This window comes from Xenopus tropicalis, chromosome 9 (genome assembly GCF_000004195.4).
Source record: "Xenopus tropicalis strain Nigerian chromosome 9, UCB_Xtro_10.0, whole genome shotgun sequence".
NCBI classification, from domain to species: Eukaryota; Metazoa; Chordata; class Amphibia; order Anura; family Pipidae; genus Xenopus; species Xenopus tropicalis.
Window position 1 is genome coordinate 81,602,288 of NC_030685.2, and position 18,200 is coordinate 81,620,487.

At 42.9% G+C, this 18,200-nt stretch overlaps 1 protein-coding gene across 2 annotated transcripts in view; it reads right to left on the minus strand.

Annotated features, from left to right (window-relative positions):
- The window catches only part of thsd7b (thrombospondin type 1 domain containing 7B), a 267,106-nt gene that overhangs the window by 59,765 nt on the left and 189,141 nt on the right, over positions 1 to 18,200 (minus strand). For both annotated transcript variants that reach the window (XM_004912730.3, XM_002933951.4), the window contains exons 14-15: positions 5,333 to 5,527; positions 3,201 to 3,464 (exon numbers count right to left, since the gene is read on the minus strand). In XM_004912730.3, coding sequence (XP_004912787.2) covers positions 3,201 to 3,464; positions 5,333 to 5,527 — 459 coding nt within the window. The remainder of the gene's footprint in view (positions 1 to 3,200; positions 3,465 to 5,332; positions 5,528 to 18,200) is intronic.

Below are 18,200 nucleotides of genomic sequence, written 5' to 3' on the forward strand. Positions count from 1 at the left end.
TATAATTACCCCTTATTGGGGCAGAACAGCCCTATTGGGTTTATTTAATGGTTAAATGATTCCCTTTTCTCTGTAATAATAAAACAGTACCTGTACTTGATCCCAACTAAGATATAATTACTCCTTATTGGGGGCAGAACAGCCCTATTGGGTTTATTTCATGGTTAAATGATTCCCTTTTCTCTGTAATAATAAAACAGTACCTGTACTTGATCCCAACTAAGATATAATTACCCCTTATTGGGGGCAGAACAGCCCTATTGGGTTTATTTAATGGTTAAATGATTCCCTTTTCTCTGTAATAATAAAACAGTACCTGTACTTGATCCCAACTAAGATATAATTACTCCTTATTGGGGGAAGAACAGCCCTATTGGGGTTAATTAATGTTTTATTGATTTTTTAGTAGACTTAAGGTATGAAGATTCAAATTACGGAAAGTGGCTTCATACTAAATCAGCAGTTCTCAACCTGTGGGTCGGGACCCCTTTGGGGGGGTCGCCTAAGACCATCGGAAAACACATATTTCCAATGGTCTTAGGAATAATTTTATGGTTGGGGGTCACCACAACATGAGGAACTGTATTAAAGGGTCGGGGCATTAGGAAGGTTGGGAACCACTGCACTAAATGATTGGTACACCATGCCTCCATACTATGGAGTATTATTTTTCCTCCCGAATCCTGGTGGATGTTGAGTACAAGAGGGCTCAACCCAAAAGAAACTTGGAGTGGTCTAGTTAAAAAAAAAAAGCAATATGGGAGGGGCAGCAGATACAGAAAGAAGCACTATGTGGCTTCCCATTACATTGTTGGGATGTAGCAGGCGTAGATACTATAGATAATATTATTTTCCATTATACTCTATTCTTCCTTGATGTCACTATTGTGTTCTGCTAAATGTGATAAAACCCAAACGCTGCGGGGAACACGATACTGTCTCTTTAAAATTGATCGCCATCTATTTATTGTGCGCCTTCCATAAAATACCCAGACACATTTTATCTCTGATCAACCGTGCATCATCCTGCCTCCACCTACATGATAATATTATCTTTAATAAGCTGAAGCCGCTGCGCAGTCTATAATGGAAAGGACTCAGCCGAGCCCGGAGTCTGAATGCGCTTATCTAAAGTATTACAGGACTGCAGTTACTGCGCGGAGAAACAAGATAGTTAATAATAAGGAGCAGAGTATCACTGAATAATCTGATCAGCACCAAACACAGAGCAGCAACTGTCAAATAAACAGAGAATGGCTCGCTTGTTTAGATAAAGATACGGCTTAATACGGAAAATATTAGGCACTGTGCAACAGCAGGGATCCAGCAGAGTAACAATAACACAATATCATCCCTGTGTAACAATACTGGTCATTCCATGGTGGGCTCTTAGTAGTGGTGGGCGAAATGTTTCGCAAGGCATGGATTAGCGGCGAATTTCCGCGTTTCGCCATTGGCGGATTGTTTCGCTAAACGCATGAAAAAATTGGCCGTGGAAAAATTCGCCGCACGTCCAAAAATTGTCGGCGGCATCAATAAAGAATAGTCGCGGGCGTCAAAAGAATAGCCGGGCGACGAAATAATAGCCGCGTGACAAAGGAATAGTCACGGGCGGCATTTTTTTTTGCTGCACAACATTTTCGCCGTTTCGCGAATTTTTCGCCGTTTCGCAGATCTTTTGAAAGATTCGCAAATTTTTCCTCGAAGCGAAACGGAGCAGATTCGCTCATCACTAGCTCTTAGTGAAAAGTCAACATTTAAATTGCTTTTTTAAAAATTAATTTACCAATATAGCAAGTAAGTAGTATGTACTGTTACAGGCCCAATCACTGGGTAGAGCCAGGACCCCTGAGGCGGCGTTGGGTGCAGTGGGTAGCATGGCTGCCTTGAGCGTTATTATGGTCTCTCCCATTGGGTCTGCACAGGTAAACGAACCTATTAGCCCAATTGGGCTGATCCCATTGTTTGCAAATGCCGGCCCAATCGGAGAGAACCATATAAACCTACCATTGTGATCCTTGTCCAACTTTTTAAGTGGTCTGATAGAAAATCTGCTTGTTACTAGGGATGCACCGAACCCACTTTTTTGGGTTTGGCCGAACCTCCGAACCCACCCAGCAGGATTCGGCCGAATTCCGAACAGAATCCTAATTAGCATATGCTGATAAGGATCAGAAGGGGTTAAAAATCCCTAATCCGGGATTCGGTGAATCCCTACTTGTTACCCAGGCCAAGTTAGCAGCTCTTCTGCTCAGGCAGTGCCCATTGCTAATAAATACGTACCATTGACTAATCTGCATCAGATTGAACAAAAGGACACGGGCAGGGACTGGGGGGGGGGGTCTCCTGGGCGAATAAGGTTTGAGAGAGTGGCACCCAATGTGTTTTTGGCACCCAATATACACACAGTGCTTCTGCCTAAACTTTTCCTCTTTACAGAGTGGCACCCAATGTGCCCAAACTGCCCAAGGCAAGACATTGGGATGGAGACTAAGGAATCTTCAAGGCCAATTTGTTATGAGACACTGGCATATATAGGGGCAGTATGGGACTACTGTACCTCATTAGAGGACACAGTCTATACACTCAAGTGTATAGCGGGCCAGATACGGTCCCTCACGGCCATTTACCCGGCCCCCCACCCTCGCTGCCGCAGGCCGTAGTTTGAAGCATAAATAAGTTGCAGGCAGTCTCCTCCTCCGTCTACTCCTTTGTTGACGTTCTACTCTGCCCAGCGCATCACCGCATTGCCACGTAACGCTAAGATGCCCTGGGCAGAGCAGAACGCCAACACAGGAGTAGACCGTCCTCCCAACAGTCTGAGGGACCGTGAAGTGTCAAATAAGGGCTGTGATTGGCTGTTTGGTAGCCCCATGTAGACTGCCAGCCTGCAGAAGGCTCTGGTTGGAGTAAATTAGTATCTTTATGCCTCCAAAACATTCCTCCAAACCTAGAATTTTAAAATTAGCACCTGCTTTGTGCCCATGGAGACCAACATCGAAGGGGGGTGGCAAGCAACAAGTTGCCTATGAGCCACAGTTGGGGATCACTGGTATAAGGAGACATCTTGGATAACTGAATGCTGGATCTTGCTTCTCCAGTATGCACCTAACCAGGACCAGAGATACTGTATGTACAAGGAGGGTTCCAAAGGAAAAACTTATCAGTTTAGAATGATGCTCTTAGTAATTACAGCTTACCGGAGCTGCCACAGAGAGAGGGATCCACTATTCTGCCACCTGAATCATAACAAGCACTGGCTCTGAAACGAGTGCCGTCTCCACACTGCCTGCCATCTCCTGCCTTACTCATTCCCAACGGCTGTTCTCTTTCCGCTCTTGGTATAATGCAGTCTGACCAGTTCCCGTATGGATGAGGCAGGAAAGTTACGCAGGGACACATCTCGGACTCAGTCAGTGGATAAACCTCAGCGTTCTGGCATTTGTCCCGCTTCTTGCTTCTTCCTGTTACAAAAAAGGCATAATTGTATGATTATATGAGTATTGTATAATATAGGGTACAGGAAAATACAGTAGGTCAAGAGATGATTCTGGTTAAATGGTACTAAACCCCAGTTTACTTGACCAGCACAGGGGAATACCCATAACACCATAGTTTTATAATATCTATCTCTCTGTAGAGGCTATGAGAAATCCAAATGAAAAGGCCTTTATCCAATGCTCCACAATGGTTCTGTTTGGATAGCTACACACAATAACTTGCCATGACTCCTTAGGGAGTCCAGTCTGGACAGTCCAATTCAAAACCACCTGTCCAGGTTTCAATTCCAATTCCAAGTCCAATTCCAATCTCAACCTCAATGGTCCCACATCCTCAATATCATCAACCACCTCCTGACCTCAAAGTCCTTTCCCTTTGTCCGGATTTTGCCACATGGCAACTCTATGGCTGCTAGACCACACATTCTGACTTCTTTTTAGGACATTTTAATTCAAAAGGAGGTCCATGGGAAGTGATAAATTAATGTTTTGGCCAATCAGCTTGATAGACAATCGAACATGTGCAGCTCCACAAGAAAAGAAGGCCGGAGATGGCCAAGTTCCAGTGGACAACTTTGATGGCATGGGCTGCTGAACCTCTGGGTTGGTTCAGTAGGTCCAGTATATAAAATACAGCATCGTTAGCACTAGCATTTTCATTGGATCTGTAGAGTAGAAGCTCTAAAGGATAACAATGACCTTGGTTGAAGGAGCGGGAAGGAGTTGTGCCGTTATACCAACATCTATAGGAACCAGCATGAAATCTGTTTAACCGAATGCCTATATTTGAAAACATTGCACAATAGGACATTAGTTCACTTCACTTGAAACCACTCACATGACTAATAGAAGATCTCAAGTGCCCTCTACTCAAATATGATAACAGTAAAATCATATCTAAAGCTGCAGTCGTGTTTCTAAGGAGTGAAGTGTTTCAATGAGAGTTCTATTACTTTGCAATCAAGAGCTCCCGCCATAGTCCATTCAATGCTAAAAGCAATTAATTAGCATCAAGGAGCAGATTAACAACATAATCACCCTCCCCCCACAAGCGAGCGTTACTGATAAAGTAAATAAAGCAGCTCTCTAGCATGTACTGCGTTACTGCTTCCTATCAAATGATCCCCAGTGCATGTCTCTTCTTTGATGACTTTTGAATGAGCCAATCAGCAGAACAATGGGAAGGGAGCAAGATAGCAGCTCCCAGTAGGTATCAGAATAGCACTCAATAGTAAGAAATCCAAGTCCGGCTTGGGACTCCTCCAGTTACATGGGAGTAGGAGAAACAATAGGTTAGCTGAAAGCAGTTCTAATGTGTAGCACTGGCTCCGTCTGAAAGCTCAGACTCAGGCACACTTTACTGCTGTGCTGCAAGTTGGAGTGATATCCCCCCCACCCCCAGCAGCCGATCAGCAGAACAATGGGAAGGGAGCAAGATAGCAGCTCCCAGTAGGTATCAGAATAGCACTCAATAGTAAGAAATCCAAGTCCGGCTTGGGACTCCTCCAGTTACATGGGAGTAGGAGAAACAATAGGTTAGCTGAAAGCAGTTCTAATGTGTAGCGCTGGCTCCTTCTGAAAGCTCAGACTCAGGCACACTTTACTGCTGCGCTGCAAGTTGGAGTGATATCCCCCCCCAGCAGCCGATCAGCAGAACAATGGGAAGGGGGCAAGATAGCAGCTCCCAGTAGGTATCAGAATAGCACTCAATAGTAAGAAATCCAAGTCCGGCTTGGGACTCCTCCAGTTACATGGGAGTCAGAGAAACAATAGGTTAGCTGAAAGCAGTTCTAATGTGTAGCGCTGGCTCCTTCTAAAAGGAAAAATCATACCTGTGAGCGATCTCTTCCTTGTCCTTGATGAGGTGCAGTCAGCGGAACAAGGAGTAAATTTAGACCATGGGGTGAAGGTGCAGTCATCTTTGCAAGGTAGGTGACACTCTTGTACCAAGGGAGGCATTAGCCCTGCCCATTTCAAGCAGGAAGTCATATCCACAGGGCGGCCATCGTCGGAGATGCACGTTACCTCTGAAAGGCAAAATTAAATACACCTTAAATAAGAAAATTTAGTTGAAAAAGCGATGTGGTGCCTTATGGGCTGTATACTCTCATTCCCTGGGTCTAGTGTAGATACATAATAATATATATATGCCTAGTAATCTCTATAGTTGTGGTTGTGCAGTGGTCATCTTTTAGACCACTACTGCACGTTTGTGGTCCTTAATATATACAAATCCAAATCTTTTCCGAGCTTGCCTGGAATAACTGCTTCTGACAAAATAAATTCTAGGGTGACTATTAGTTTAAGACCTTTGCCAGTTTTACTTTCCGGCTGATTTATTGGTTTGCCCATTAAAACCTGACGGAGGTACAGTCTCACTTCATGAAAGAGATGAGAAGGAACGAAAAAAAAGAATCTAAAGGCAATTTATTCAAATATGCACGGCGACTGCTTTCTCTCCTGCTTAGTGCCATGCAGAAAAGCCTTTGATAGATAAATCCTGGTATTGTTTGTTCTTTTTTTTTTTCATTCGTACGGAGGATAAATCTCAGCTAATAATCAGTAAGTGGGTGAGCAACTACATTAGAAGAGGGAAGATTGAGTTCTCTGGCTGCTGCTCTGGAAGCGAGATCTATTTATTAAGATGGCTCAGTTAGTGCAACATGGGAATGTATTCCGGCCCAAGAGAACCACGGAATGTCTTGGTGGGTAAAAATCCAATGACATTTCTTTTTAATGATGTATTAGTTAGCTACCCAAAATTCCACATGAAGCAAAACAGATACAACCACAAAATCCACAAAAAGAACTTACAATTTCCCATATTGTGTATTAAGCTGTTGCCCACAACAGTTTCCAGACCTTCATAGTCCTCAAGCTAAGGCCCCCCCCCCCCCCCCACATCACCCCTGGCTACACCACGATGATGACACATGATAAACTGGGGCCGAGGGCCATGTTGAGGCAGACAGGTAGTAGCCAGGGGTGAAGAAGCAGCAGGGGCCGGGTAAATGACCTTGGGGGGCCGTAACCCGCAGGCCGTAGTTTGAGGATCCCTGCTCCAATACATTCACAGTAACAGAATTTTAAAGTTCTCCTGGTGGTTAAACTCTTGATTGGACAAAAGTACGCTTGAATAGATACAAACCGGAGGTTGCGAGTTCCCCACCAGTAGACAAAGAGGAACTATAAGGATTCTTGACCCTAGAGCCAGTGCAATAAGGTTAGTTCTACCTCTGGTCAAATAGTTCCTAGCTTTTTATATAAGGAGATAATAAGCATAGTTCAGAATCAACTTGCCTCACCTGAGGACAACTTCAACCAAGGAGACCATCTTCTTCATATTTGCAGTTTGCTACCAGAGAATGTACATTTTTCTGGGAAGGGTATTCTGGAGAATGTAGTCTGTCCTCCAACGCTTATAGCTAAGGGTCAGATATACTAGCTTCAGGGAATTTGCCAAAGTATTTGTGTGAAATCGTAACACTGCAAATTCCGGAGCAATTTGTCAAAATATAACTTCATCAAAACAGGAGACAAATATGTACATTTTTTCCCCTTTTGCAGAAATTCATGATAAGGTCCCTAAATGCTTCAACCTATTTGAGTTGTTTTTTTTTATTCCACCCTGTGTTCCCATGACAATGAATCATGTGCCCAAGAGGATAGAATGTGAGACGATGATCCAGTAAAGTCAGGTGGCAAATCAGGGTGCATTGTGGTGGCAATGAGGACATTTCCTGGCTCTCCCTGGAAAAATGCAATAGGTGGGTGCATTGTTAGAACTCCATTTGGACAAATATAAGTAATGTCAAATAAAGCAGCTCAGCTGGTTTAGGGTCTGAGCTTAATATTTTGAGCTTGAGAATCATTTTGTGAATGTATTAATACAAATTACTCAAATTCAATGTTTGGAACAGGTAACGTGCAAGGGTGTAACAGGGACATCATGGAAAGTGATTGCACGTCAGCTGGACATTATGTAGACCAGTGATCCCCAAACAGTGGCTCAGGGGCAACATGTTGCTCCCCAACCCCTTGGATGTTGCTCCCAATGGCCTCAAAGCAGTGGCTTATTTTTGAATTCCTGACTCTGGGGCAAGTTTTGGTTGCATCAAACCCAGTGTAAAGTCAAACAGAGCCTTCTATAGGCTGCCAGTTCATATAGGGGCTACCAAATAGCCAATTATAGCTCTTTTTTCACCCCCTGGAACCTTTTCCATGCTTGTGTAGCTCCCCAACACTTTTTCCATTTGAATGTGGCTCCCAGCTATAAAAGGTTGGGAACCCCTGATGTAGAGCTTCAATCCCAGTGGCTTTGTCTTCAGGCAACTGCCCAAAAGACTGTTTCAACTTTAAAGGAGAAAGAAAGGTTAAAAACTCAGTAAGCTTTATCAGAAAGGTCTATGTAAATACAGCCATAAGCACTCACAGAAATGCTGCACTGAGTCCTCTGTCAAAAGATTTGTTGTCTATTTGTTTTCCTGTGCCAGACACGCAGCTCTCTACCCTCTCCTGCTCCCCCCCTCCCTCAAGAATGCTAAGAACTCACTCCCCCCTTAGGAATGTGGATCTGAGCCAATCAGCAGGAAGCTGACTCATAGGGGCACATTTACTAATCCACGAACGTCCGAAAAGCGTCCAAACGCGGTTTTTTTCGTAATGATCGGTATTTTGCGACTTTTTCGAGCGCTCAATACGAAAGTCGCGACAATTCGAGAAAGTCGTACTGGCTATGAAAAAGTTGCGACAATTCACGAAATTTGTAGTGGCTATGAAAAAGTCGCGACAATTCACGAAATTTGTAGTGGCTATGGAAAAGTCGCGACAATTCACGCAAGTCGTAACGGCTACGAAAAAGTCGCAAAAAAATACGAAAAAGTCGCAAAATGTTCGTTTTCCAATCCAAATTTTTCCCATTCAGATTCGGATTCGTGGATTGGTAAATCAGCCCCATAGTCTTACTAACGGAGCATGTACACCAGTCTGGGTCTCGGTGCAGGAGTGGGGCATTATGGGAACTTTTTTTACACAGCTCAGCGTTTTTCCTTCCTCTTTGGCTTCTGACCATCTGAACAGGAGAAATATGGGGAGACTTAAGGGCACTATTGAGAGAACTGAAGGTATGCCTGCAGCTTGGGATTAACTCTTTATTAGCCTTTCCTTCTCCTTTAAAGTATCACTCACAAAGCCATATCAAGGGTTAAATGACACCTTTAAATGATAAATAAGCCTTATGTTAGAAGGCATGCCCAGGTGCAAAGCTAAAACAATCTCAAAATGTCAACCAAGGGAGACCAGCTTTGCTCACAGTGACTCTTGCCCGTCGCAAACCCCAATAGGAATATCGGTTATTTTCTGCCTGTAACATTTAAAATGAATGTTTAATTTGAATTAATGGTTGCTCTCCGTTCAACATTTCGGCAGATAAGGGGGCCCTGACCCATATACCACACAATCAGGTTGGCAGATGTTGAAGCACTGTCATGAGATAAGGCGGCCCAAACAGTCAGATTAACTGCTACAGCGGAACTTCATGGAGGGGGTTATCATTACAGAACACAAACTGAAAGCCTTGATAACAGATTAACCTTTAGGCCAACGCAAGCGCAATATTCATTTCTCTATGGCTTCTGGGGGCACATTGCCGGTTTATATGTAAATCCACAGATTTCTCCTCCTTTTATTGCACCTTCGTAAGCGTTCGGCTGCCATATCTGTGGTTCATCTGAGAGGCTGCACTCTTGCAAATATAACAGTGAATTTATTTAGTATCTAGCTCTGCATTCTCTATGCAAATCCGTAGAACCTGTTCCTCGGCAACAGAACACGTTTTCGTGAAAAATGCTCGGAGCAGCATGGTTGGGCGAATAAGCGGATAGGTAAACGTATAGAGAGATTAGGGAAGGCGCTGGGAAACAGGACTGCTCCGCAGAAATGAAATAATTATTAGTAGAGATCCGCTGGTGTCATTGGGGGAGAGGTCTTCTACAAAATATGACCCCAACTGAGCTACTGCAGGTATAGGACCTGTTATCCAGAATGCTCGGGATCAAGGTTATTCCGGATAAGGGGTCTTTCCATAATTTGGATCTCCATACCTTAAGTCTACTAAGAAAGCAATAAAACATGAATTAAACCCAATAGGGCTGTTCTGCCCCCAATAAGGGGTAATTATATCTTAGTTGGGATCAAGTACAGGTACTGTTTTATTATTACAGAGAAAAGGGAATCATTTAACCATTAAATAAACCCAATAGGCTGTTCTGCCCCCAATAAGGGGTAATTATATCTTAGTTGGGATCAAGTACAGGTACTGTTTTATTATTACAGAGAAAAGGGAATCATTTACCCATTAAATAAACCCAATAGGGCTGTTCTGCCCCAATAAGGGGTAATTATATCTTAGTTGGGATCAAGTACAGGTACTGTTTTATTATTACAGAGAAAAGGGAATCATTTAACCATTAAATAAACCCAATAGGGCTGTTCTGCCCCCAATAATGGGTAATTATATCTTAGTTGGGATCAAGTACAGGTACTGTTTTATTATTACAGAGAAAAGGGAATCATTTAACCATGAAATAAACCCAATAGGGCTGTTCTGCCCCAATAAGGGGTAATTATATCTTAGTTGGGATCAAGTACAGGTACTGTTTTATTATTACAGAGAAAAGGGAATCATTTAACCATTAAATAAACCCAATAGGCTGTTCTGCCCCCAATAAGGGGTAATTATATCTTAGTTGGGATCAAGTACAGGTACTGTTTTATTATTACAGAGAAAAGGGAATCATTTACCCATTAAATAAACCCAATAGGGCTGTTCTGCCCCCAATAAGGGGTAATTATATCTTAGTTGGGATCAAGTACAGGTACTGTTTTATTATTACAGAGAAAAGGGAATCATTTAACCATTAAATAAACCCAATAGGCTGTTCTGCCCCCAATAAGGGGTAATTATATCTTAGTTGGGATCAAGTACAGGTACTGTTTTATTATTACAGAGAAAAGGGAATCATTTAACCATGAAATAAACCCAATAGGGCTGTTCTGCCCCCAGTAAGGGGTAATTATATCTTAGTTGGGATCAAATACAACGCACTGTTTTATTATTACAGAGAAAAGGGAATCAATTTTCAAAATCTGAATTATTTGATTAAAATGGGGAGACAGGCTTTCTGTAATTCAGAGCTTTCTGGATATCAGGTTTCTGGATAAGGGATCCCATACCTGTATAAGGATTTTGTAAAACAGAATCATAGATCCACTAAAAATATTATAAGGATTTTAGTGAAAGATGGGCAACACTGGCAAATCCAGAGAGTTTGGGAACCACTGAAGGGGCTCAATATGATATTTATATGATAACTTTTGCATTACTGAGGTTCTCAGCTATTTTTTTTTCTCCTAGACCTTCTGTGCTAATCATTGTGAATTCACAGACTCTATCCGCTGAAACATCAATGCTTAAGATTAAAGCTATAGGCTTCTTCATACATGACCTGTATATACAAGTTTTCATTGCCATTGCAAAAAAAGTCACAGTATGAAGAATTGGCAGGTAGGAGGTACAAGGAGTCTACTTAGGCCTCCCTGGATCTACAAGCACCAAATGAGGTTAAACTCACTGATCTAATCTAAAGTTCTACTTTTGTAAACCTGTTATAGCTATAAAAGGAATTGTCCAGCTAGTGATGGAAAGGGAGAGCTACCTCCAGATATCAATCCTTAGGTGGAGCACAAGACTCCTTTTTCTAACTATGTCTCTCTATCTTATATTTCTAGAATGTACTCCTACCAAAACTAGTGACTAACCTAGTCCAAAGGGCCCCTGTTCTCCAACTTTACGAACTTTTAACCGGCCCTTGTTGACACCAGGCTCCCCAGACACGTCTACCGGAGTCAAAAGATGGAAGGCTAAAGAGGAAGAACCACCTCTTTCCAATGACTCTATACAGTGTAACAGGAAGTGGTCATTATTCTATGGGCCAATAACATTGATATGGAAATAAGTTAAATTAGATACATAGGTTTCTGCTTAGCAACCAGGGAAATGTCACTTGTAGGGGATTTACATCCACAGGGACAGTTAACTCTATGAGTTCCTACACTTACAAATCTACATTAACATTAAATACATTCACAGGTCACCCCACATACAGACGGAGCACCGGGTTTGCACATAGAAAACAATTTATTTCAGGGGGGGGGGGGGTGGCTTTGTGTTACTGATTGTTTGATTAAGCCACACTTTATGTATGTAAGCTACATTTCTAGAAGTTTGATTTCGATGAACACTTGTGGGGGTCATTTTTGATGTGTAGGGTTTTTATGTTTTTTATTAAAAACTTCAAAAGAAAGAATTAACATAACTCAGACCGACATGCCAGCCAATAATTACAACTTACAACCAAAATTCAACCCCCCCCCCAGTCCAATGGCCATATGTCCCGATGAAGAACCTGACACTTGGACAAAAGCAGTCTCAGTCCAATGAAGAGTCCATGCCTTTGCCGTGGATTTCTGGAAGAGGACGTTGGAAAATCAAAACTATTTACATCGGGTGCAAAGTGCAAGAAATGGTTGGAAACTAACATGTTTTTTGCACTTCTGCCCTTTTTGTAGATTAATTGGTCTCTGAGCCCCAAAGTTGGCCCCTAACTAAATACCAATCAGATGTTCGAGTTGGCCGGCCACTTCACAATGATGACTTGTAGTAACTACTAGTCCTTCAATAGGTAATAAGGGCAGTGCTGCTGTGTGCCCATAGGCTATACACTGTGCCCATAGGCTTTATACTCTGCACCATACTGGATTTTTTACCCCACGCATACCGCAAAATGCAGGCAGACCCCAGCTCTTTGAATGAGCACTAAGGGGTAATCTTTTGCTCCACTTAGTGGTCTTGTGTATCCTTCTAGGACAGGGGTAGGCAAACTATGGCCCGCGGGGCACATCTGGCCTGTTGGTCTTCTTAATCCGGCCCGCTGACTCCGCAAGTCTCATCACGCGAGACTTGGCGTCTGGGGACTGACAAGGGGAAACACTGGCCCGGCCCGTCTGTCAAATTTTAAAAGTCAATGTGGCCCCTGAGCCAAAAAGTGTGCCCACCCCTGTTCTAGGATCTAGGTAAATGACCCCTTGAATTAATATACTATTTCAAACACTGTATATATTGCAGCTCAATTGTTTCCTTATGAGAGAAAACTTAAAAAAGGGTCAACAATCATTCTTGTAGTTTATCTACCACCATTAAAAAATGTACTAAAAATAAAATACTAAAAAATAATAGGGGTATAATCAAGAGAGTGACGACTCTCAGACCCCATCTTGATAACTTCTAGGTTCATCACCTTAAGAGGGTGAAGACTTCTTCTGAAGACTTCATATAATGGCAGAATAAATGACCAGGTTTGGACTGGAATCTTGTCAAGATGGGGCTGAAATTCCACATTCTACCCACATTCCGAGACATGGCTAATTATTTTTCCTGCACTGCACTGCTTAGCATTTCCCATGGACTGTTATGCCGCATTGCAATAGGCTTTAAACACTGACTCTAGTTAATGTCTTGTTGAAGAAAATTGCTTTGTACACATTTCAGGAAATACAATAATCACCCAGTCTTCCCTGGCTACAGTCTGGCCCCATGCTGGTTCCTTTCAGCGTGAATCAAGATAATCCAGACTGATACGCGGTGTTCCAACCCCCGAAACCTACACGGTCCTCGTGGGATCACAGAGATATATCTGAATTGCTTCTATTATTGACTCAGTCTAGAGGGACACCATGGTGTCAGAACACATTAACTTTTCTTTGGAAGGGTAGTCAAGCTCTCATTTGGACTGCAAAGTTCAAGGCTCTGCACATTCATCCATGTCTTTAGCAACAATGACAGAAATTATTTATTAATGACATTTATTAAAAGCTTTTTTTACAAGTTCTGTACCTCCCATTAGAAGCTAAGTAGCTGAATTACTTTTGTATTGTTTTTTTAGAGATACGACACATTTGTTAGCTAAAATAGGGATGCAAGATCCCATTGGAGATTTGAATTCCCAATGAATGGGAGGCACACCACTGTCCATTAACTAAAGGGGGATACCAAGATTTGGGCCCCTTAGGTTGGGTTCCACTTTAGACAGGCACCAGAGGGGGGCCTTATGGGATATGGACAAAGGTGGTCCTAGCTGTTTATGTGTGAAAAGGGAGTTTCCCTGTAGTTCTAACAGCAACCACTAGGTTGTGTGCTGTAATATAAAAAGGGATAACACACACTCTGTGTAAGGTCTTTTGTCCTGGGACCCCCCTCTGTAAGAAGTTAGCTACAGGCTCTAGTTAGAGAGTTCAGATAGATTATGTTATAGTCACTCTAGAAGTGAAAGGTTAGGCAGAGTATCTAGAAAGGGCAGTCTGAAGCCCCAACAGGAGATAAATGAGGTTAAGACCTCCCGGCATTACTGGCCGGAGTTCTGGTAGATTAAGTGGCCAGCTCAGGGGGTAGCTAGGGACCACAGAAAGGAGATTGCCTAAGCGACAGTCCTGAGGCAGTGTCTATTGGTGGGAGTACCGGGGAGAGCACTAAAAGAGGGTCTCTTGGCATGAGTACCAGGGAGAACTCAAAGAAAGGATAGAAGCATAGAAGTAAAAGCCTTAGCCAAACGTGGGCTACACACACATAATTCAGCAATTTTCCCCCTATTTCCAGCATAATTGCCACCACAATAGTATTAGAATGCATGCAATGCTTGCCTTCAACGCAAATCTAGTTCAAGAGGCGTCTACCATTTTTGCTTGTTCAAAATAGAGTTTTTATGGTGCACCTACTGACAAAGCCTGTCGTGGGAATCCTGTAAAGGTTCCCTTGTGCACCATTGATAGAAATAGGCCAGTTGGAGGCATTAGAAACCATTTGGAAGTCCAGGAGTGTGTTTGAACACAAGTACCGTAACAAATTTTATCAATTTTTGCTATATATCTATTTTAGAGTGCCCACATTTGCAAATGTCTTTCTATGACATCCCTTCGTTATGACACAGGGAGCATAACTTGCTTTGGCCATTTAATTTTCCTTACTGTTTGTCTTGCTAGAGTAATCCTCTATAGACAACCAATCAACAATATCAATCAACGATCTATTTGTAACTGTCAGGACCTGCCTGTGCTCGAACTCCGGACTGTATGTCAAACTGGTCCTGCATTACTTTGTTGAGCCACTTGAGACCTTGGGGATCCAGTCTTACACATATTGTTAATTGCTCTTCACTTGTTTGTTCATGTTCACCTCCTCCTCCCTTAGTAAGCCCAGGTGTTTGCAATCTGGCAATTAATGGGCTTTATAAGCCAGTTACAAGAAACTCCTGGCTGGTTGGTCATTAAGCCTTATACCTTGATCCAGTGCCCGTACCTGCCTGATTCCTGTGCATGTTCCTGCTTGATTCCTGTGCATGTTCCTGCCTGGTTCCTGCCCCTGTTCCTGCCTGGTTTCTGCCCCTGTTCCTGTCCGTGTTCCTGCCTGGTTCCTGCCCCTGTTCCTGTCTGGTTCCTGCCTGGTTCCTGCCCCTGTTCCTGCCTTATTCCGTGTGCTATACCCTGTTCCTCTGTTGCTGTTCCTGACCTAGGTTGGATCTCCTGGTATTGACCTCGGCCTGTCTATTCGACTTCTCTCTGTCTTCAGCCTGCCCCTGACCACTGCCTGTTATTCAGACCCTCCTTGCTTGCTGCCAGTCCAGACCCTCTGCCTGTTATAAGGACATGTATTGTTTGCTGCCTGCCTCTGACCACTGGCCTGTTGTAAGGACTTTTGTATGTGTTATTGCTCTATTTATTATCACTCCTTATAATAAATCATGTTTCAACATAACCACATGTTTCCGGCCTAACAAGTGAAGTACCCACTTTATCCGTATTACACAGTATATAGGCTCCTACCTGCCAGCCACCCACCTGTCAGTAACCACTAAAGGGGCTATTCTACATGAATTTATAGAACATGCCAACAATAAACGGACCCTTTAGGGTCATCTTCCAATGTGGCCCAATGCTAACATTTTCCAAAACCTAGAACAGGTGTGGAGGCAGCCTTAATCTCCTGCAACTTGGTTGCTAAAGGGGGTTGATGACCCTAGTAGATAGGCAAGCCACTGTAGCCTCCTGAAGACTCTCCTCCTCCTCATTGCCAGAGGATGTGTAAATAAACAACAAACTGGAATGAGAGTAGCTGGTATGGTATAAAGGCATAAAGGGAAGGGGATCTAGTTATGGAGAACTTGGCCTCCAAGGGAGGAGGATGATGGAGAGAAGTAGCTGAGCCGACTATAAGACTAGTCCTAATGAAAACCATGAAGAGTTTGAAGTCTCATACATTCCACTTCGCACTGCAGAGAACAAAGCCCTTGATTTTAGAAAGCAATTCTCTTCAGCCAGGAAAAAGAAGAATAGATCTCACGAACAAAGAATGACTTCAACGAAAAGTTAGAACTTCTGAAAGAAATTATCCTCTTTAAGCGACTTGGCTTTTAACAAGTTTTCTGCCAAAAAAAAGTGAGAAAGAATGATATGTTATCTTAGGGCTAAGTGAATAGAAATGTAAAGCCGTGCAGGAGAAGTGTTTCCCTTTACTCTTCTTGCTTCACACCTTCTATTTCTGTGACCTATAATAACAGACCCCCCCCCCCCACGCAATCTGCCCACCGCTTACAACTCCACTCGTTAGAGTCTTTACTGTCTATTTTATCACAATGACAGGATCTCAACTATAATTACACAGAAAAACAATCTGAATTGTATTACTTTTTGGCAGCGCGACATGGAACATTTGGATAAACAAATTATATGCAATTGTATTTTGAAGATATTTTTAATCGTCATTTATATCTGCGCTCTCTTCTATTTAACATAATTACAAGTGATAACTGATTAGAATTTGCCCAATTAGTGGAATATGTCCAAAGCTTCACATGTGCCAGTACGGTCCCTCTGTAATAATATCACCCTAAAGCATTCTGGGATATTTGCAACTGATAGCTAATAGTTATGGGTATTAATTAGCAAGCCATGTATTTGAGAGCAGAGGTCTCCCAAACGAACCAACAATTAGTGATGAGAGACTCTGTCCCGTTTCGCCTCACCATAAAATTTGCGAAATCGCAAGAAAATTCGTGAAATGGCAAAAAATTCGCAAAACGCATGTGTCGCCTGATTTTTTTTGTTGCTCGCGTCAATTTTTTGTCGCTCATGCTTTTTTTACATGACCGCACCCAATTTTGACGCAGCGTGCCTTTTTTTACACAACCACACCTTTCTGTTGCTGCAAACGTGCCAGATTTGACGCGAGTGTGCCCTTTTTAGCCGTGAATGCGCCCGACGATGCAACTGTGCCCTTTTTTGCCCTGAAAATGCCCAATTTGACGCGACCGCGCGTTTCTTTGCCGTGGACGACCCCAATGTGACGCGACCGTGCCCTTTTTTGCTGTGAACACGCCAGACTTGATGCGACCGCACCCTTTTTTGCTGTGAACGCGCCCTTTTTTGCCCTGAACACGCCTGATTTGATATGACCGCATCCTTTTTTGGCATGAACGCACCCATTTTGACGCGACCGCTCCCTTTTTTGCCGTGAACATGCCTGATTTGATGTGATTGGATCCTTTTTTGGCACGAACGCACTCGATTTGACGCGACCGTGCCCTTTTTTGCTGTGAACACGCCAGACTTGATGCGACCGCACCCTTTTTTGCTGTGAACGCGCCCTTTTTTGCCCTGAACACGCCTGATTTGATATGACCGCATCCTTTTTTGGCATGAACGCACCCATTTTGACGCGACCGCTCCCTTTTTTGCTGTGAACATGCCTGATTTGATGTGATTGGATCCTTTTTTGGCACGAACGCACTCAATTTGACGCGACCGTGCCCTTTTTTGCTGTGAACACACCCGATTTGACGTGCGACAAAAAAAATTCAGCGCAACAGATTTTTCCAGCGTCAAGTTTTCACGGAAGTTTCGCGAAACGATTCGCCAAAATTTGGAAATTCGCTGCGAAATTCGCTGCGAATCCATACCTGGCAAAAAAATTCGCTCATCACTACCAATAATTCTTAAAGGAGAAGGAAAGGTAAAAACTAAGTCAGCTTTATCAGAAAGGTGTAAATACAACCATAAGCACTCACAGAAATGCTGCACTGAGTCCTCTGTCAAAAGAAACACAGGATTTCTTGTCTTCTTTTTTGTAAAAACATGTTCTTAGGTATCTGACTTCCTCTCTCAGAAAAATCCTTTATTCCAGGGGCCAGAGTCTGCAGGTCTCTCCTCTCTCTCCTCTCCAGTTTCCTCCTCCCATAAGAATTCATAAAACTCACTCCCCCCACCCTTAGGAATGTGTAATCTGAGCTATAAGGCAAGATGGAAGCTGTGAACACCAAACTAAAATGGCAGCTGCTATCTTAAACAAACAGAGAAAGCTTATAGGGCTGTTTACTTAGGTATGGTAAAGCTTTCTGCAGAATAAATATAGCATTCTAGTTGGCACTAATGTGGAGAATCTATTGGCAGTAAAATGCCGTAATGACTTTCCTTCTCCTTTAATGTAGCAAGGCATAAGACTGGAAGGTAAGACTGAGAAACCCATATCACACCACACATTCATACACAATAATATATAAATGCTTAACACCATACCTCAAAATGGAGGCTTCT